At 29.4% G+C, this 4754-nt stretch overlaps 1 protein-coding gene across 1 annotated transcript in view; it reads left to right on the forward strand.

The window, feature by feature from the left end:
- LOAG_17549 (hypothetical protein) overlaps positions 1-3077 on the forward strand; it is a gene marked incomplete at both ends in the record, with an annotated part of 6425 nt that extends 3348 nt beyond the window's left edge. Inside the window, 9 exons of the mRNA XM_020450209.1 lie at positions 103-234; positions 1106-1204; positions 1333-1411; positions 1612-1715; positions 1891-1959; positions 2037-2190; positions 2300-2369; positions 2492-2612; positions 2820-3077. Coding sequence (XP_020306152.1) covers positions 103-234; positions 1106-1204; positions 1333-1411; positions 1612-1715; positions 1891-1959; positions 2037-2190; positions 2300-2369; positions 2492-2612; positions 2820-3077 — 1086 coding nt within the window. The remainder of the gene's footprint in view (positions 1-102; positions 235-1105; positions 1205-1332; positions 1412-1611; positions 1716-1890; positions 1960-2036; positions 2191-2299; positions 2370-2491; positions 2613-2819) is intronic.
- Between the last annotated feature and the right edge of the window lie 1677 nt (positions 3078-4754).

A 4754-nucleotide genomic window follows, 5' to 3' on the forward strand; every position in this document is an offset into this window, starting at 1 on the left:
ATATTGATAGGCCAAAAAATGCATTAACCCCAGTAATGGCAATAGTGTGACATTCTGTCATTGATATGTCTTATCTAATTATGACAACTTTTTCTCTTCCAGCATTTCATCACCTGGTTGCTACCTATTATCGCAATTATTTCGGCATGGATCAATTTCCTGTATATTCTTAGGAAATCACCGTATGGCATTTACATCCTTATGCTCTCACGTATCCTCTATTCATTCTCTCAGGTTTTTTTTTTATTTGAAATCTTCATCAATTCATTTATTTTCCTTTGGTTGGTATAACTTATCTCATAGTTTAACAAATTATAAATTAACAATTTTTTGGCAATATATTTTGATATGTTTAATTTTTTGAAGTTTAATATTTTAATTTGACATTTTATTTTTTAAATATTAAAATTTAAAACTTAAAAGTTGAATATTTTATGCCTTTTTTCATTCAAATGTGTCTTCCTCGATATTATCATCTAACAATGATAATATGTGATAATGTAATGTGAGAGTGAATGGGGAAGGAGGAATCGAGATGGATTGTATTGATTTTTTTTTTTTAAAAAACAGATCCTTGTGTTTTTTTATAGGAAAATAAAGAAAACATAGTGAGAGTTTGAATCCTTGGCCAGAAAGGATCAAGCAAAGAATATAAATCAATCCCGTTCTTTGCCTTTTTTATTGCTTCCTCTTTTATATTTCTTCTTCTCTTGTTTGTTAAATAACTTCAATCGATTCCTAAATTTCTCGGGTAAATGTTCCAACGATAAATTTCTTGAATCCCGCCATTCAGAAAATCTAGTAATAGTATATATTATTAGGAATGGATAACACATTTAGCTATTCAAATGAAATTCCTTTATTCAGATCAATTTGTTTATCTCTTCTTCTCTTATTCTCAAAATCTCAACTTCTCTCCAAAATTACTGATCGAATTTTAATCAATGTTGATATTTTTCAATCGTATCCAAAATATATTAAAAAATTTTTTTAATGATTATAGGGTTAGTAATGATGATAAAAGTGATAACCATTATATATTAGTAACACTGATAAACCATAGCAGTGATAACAAACAGCGATAACAATGATCAGTGTACTGCAGATTGCAATAATATGGATACCAACACTTCTCGCATTTGCATTTGCCTTTCATCTGGTTATGCGTAACAGCGGTCAAGAACCCTGGGAAGCTGCTGAACTGGTTATATCCTTTTACAATTTAAGAACCAACAAGATTTTACAATCTAAAAGCCAATAAGACTTTAAATTTGAATTTTTCACTCGGCTTATAAAACAAAATTCATCGAAATGCCGAATTATTACTTTCAGTTTTCACAAAATTCAACAATGTCTCAGAAACTGTTAATGGTACTACAAGCAATCACAAAAACGTCAGCTATGATGATCGGTTGGCTAATTAATTACTTTTACTTTTACCTCATTTTTTTTACTTTTTCAAAAACAACTTGAACAAAGTTTGCTTTCTAATTGTAATAACAATTGTCTTGCTTACAAAAATTGAAAAAGAATGAAATCTAAAATAATCATTAATCTCTTAAGTTATGTTTAATTCAAAGAATTTCCGATTTGACAAAGTTTTAATTACAGGTGAAGTGGATGCAGATAATGTGTTAGAACGCAAGGAATGGATACCAAACCTGCTTTTATTAGCATTCGAAATAAGCACAGTCATACTACTTATGAATTTAATGGTTAGTAGAATATTTCCAGTTAAATTTGTTCTTTTCATTGTAGTGATTATCAGGTTATAATAATTTGTTACAATAATTAGAGTAATTAGTAATAATTACTGATTGTAATAATGTTTTTTTTTTTCATTGAGATGATTATCAGATTATAGATTATTATAATTAGTAATAATTACAGATATCTCTGGCAGTTGGCGATGTAAATGAGCTTCGCCAAACAGCTCAAGAGAAGTTACTTGACATTAAGGTTAGTCTCTTTTTTCCCCACACTCTTTTACTCTTAAAACTTACTGATATCTCTCAGCAAAAATCATTTTGTTGTAGGTGAATTTCGCGATTGAAGTATTGCAATTATCAGAATCATGCGACTGCTTCTCAACCTATATAAATATGCTCCATCGTAAACAAACTAACAACGTACTCGTGATTCATAATGATGGTACTTCATTCACCACATGGATGAATGTCAACTTTAACGGTACAGGTTTTCACCTGCACTTCTATGTCATCCTGGAAAGTTTACCTTTTTTCCGGGGACTGGGAGGGAGAGAAGTTGAATTGTTTGTTTAAAAATGATCATCTTTAAGATGCGAATAATTTCAATATTTTCAAACAAAATGGTTCCAGAAAAAGGAGTGCGGAGAAATCATTACTCAGGTAATTGTCATTATCATTTATCAGTCAACAATGATGTGATATGATTACAGTATAGAGAATCTGAAGGGGTAAGCAAAAACGAATTTATAACTTCAATATATTTAAATAAAAAGTTTTTTCAGTGATTCAGAAAGGATACCACTAGAAAGTATTGTAGTTAATTACGACAATGGCGAAATTGATAAAGGTAACGATAATGAGCATCAGGTGAATGGACGAAACACGCAGGAATTATTGCATAATGTTTGATCTTTCTCTTTTCTACTTAAATACTTCCAAAGGACATTTTCGATGAATTAAAATAAAATGACAGATTAAAAATCAATCAGTTGACATTATGAGTCATTACAACAATTAAAGTTAATTCAAAAATGATAGATGTCAAGTTCATTTTCCAATTCTTGCAGGTAAGATTGAGATTTCCATAGGCTGAAGTCGATACTTTTTCAGATATACCATCTTCAGTTCCCTTCTGGTGATCGACGAATGCGTTTGTTGAAAAAAGGTATGATTGGTCGAACAGTACAGATTACACTGGACGGTGCAATAATACAGCTTATTGAAAGTACTGAATCCGGAATTGATCCATTCATTGGTACCATTAATGGTCAGTCATACACCGAAATTGTTGATGATCCTGAAAGTTACGGGAGAAAATTTGCACGATGGCTTATTGGTTTAGATTGGTCGAATTTGCTACAATTATAATTGTGCATTAAACTTTATAGCGGGTTGTCTGAAAACGGAGATTGCAACATAGTTTTATCATATCTCTAATCAATAATAAATGCAATCCTCTCACCCATTTTTATCTTCTTTTTTTTTTTCTAATGATATTTTTAAGATTTCCCACCATTGTTATCTCAAAATTTCATTCCCCTTTTTCCACTTTCACATTCTTTAATTCATTAATTCATGTAATTATACAGGTTTATTTTGCCAGTTACAAATCAAATGTATGTGTATAATAAACTTTTAATAAGCTACTTGATACATTTGTTCGTCAAAAGTATCCGGAAAATATATCTATCCGTATAAGCCATATAACTCCAACTTTACAGATAATAGGAAAAAAGTTACGGTTAGCGAAATTTCTATCTTACCGGAAAAGTTACGGATATTTTGATAGTTTCTTTATTTGAAACTCTTCGGATGTATCCATAAAACACTATCTTCCGGTTATGCTTTTTTTCTCTCATTGTTGGCTTATGCTTTCAATCATTTTTTTCTTTCTAAATTTTTAAATATTTAATCATATTTATCACTTTTTATTCAAATATTCCAAGTTTGATTTCTTAAATTACACTTTTAATGGCTTTTCCATGCAACTTAAATAAATGCGCTGAATGCCATTTCCTCATATACTTTTGTATTTGCCCGATAATTTTGATTGATCAAATGTGACAATTGCGCACAATAATCTTTCCTAATTTTTTTAAAATTACTGATAGTTTCATTTATGTGTGAATATTAAAGGAATGTTGAATAAATCGATTTGAATAGTTAAAAGAAGAGTGAATTGATCCTATTAACATATCACAGTCACAGCAATTGTTGCTTGTTTTGGGGGACAGAATCTTTCTAATTGAAAAAATTACTAATCATTTAAACTACGATAATTTCAGCTATTATTAATCGATTAAATGTCACCTTTGAAGATTATCATTTGGAAATGAAATATTTCTTTTAGTATGATATAATCATAGGAGGAATGGATAATGTTTTGGACATTAGCGTTGGACAATTCTCCCATACGTCATTTTAGTAGTCTATTGTAAAAATAGAATTTGAAATTATCATTTTGAAAATGCTCCCATCCATCTATCATTTTTCCTTTGAAGATATTTAAAAGGGTATAAAAGAAGTGAAATGTTTTTGTTAACAAAAATCCAAAAGAATATTTTAAGGATAGAATATGACAGAATATTTAATTAGCCTTTTCTTCTCTTTTCATTCATCAATATCTTTGGCCATCTTAGAAGATATAATTTCCAATATTTTGTATCACTCTTTTTCTCTGATGACATTTTTAAACTTTTCTGAAAATGTCTCATTGTTGATTAATGGATGGGATGGAATTTTCCCATTTTATTTCGTTCCACTCTGATTTCTTTTGACTATTCTTGCTTACTTTATCAAGTAATATTTCTCTTCATCTTTTTTACTTATGATTATTTTGAAAAAAAAATGAAATTTAATTTAACTCTCATTGGCAAACAATTATAAAATTAGTTTTCATATTGTTAAGATTCATATCTGATCAAATATTATATCCTTTTAAATTTTTATTTTTCTTTTTGCATAACTTTGTTTGAACGAGCGATCATAACATATCGAGGAGCATTTCTCTCTCTCTTTCTCTCTCTCTCTCTCTCCCTCTCTCTC

The sequence above is a fragment of the Loa loa genome, assembly GCF_000183805.2.
Source record: "Loa loa unplaced genomic scaffold supercont3.90, whole genome shotgun sequence".
NCBI lineage: Eukaryota > Metazoa > Nematoda > Chromadorea > Rhabditida > Onchocercidae > Loa > Loa loa.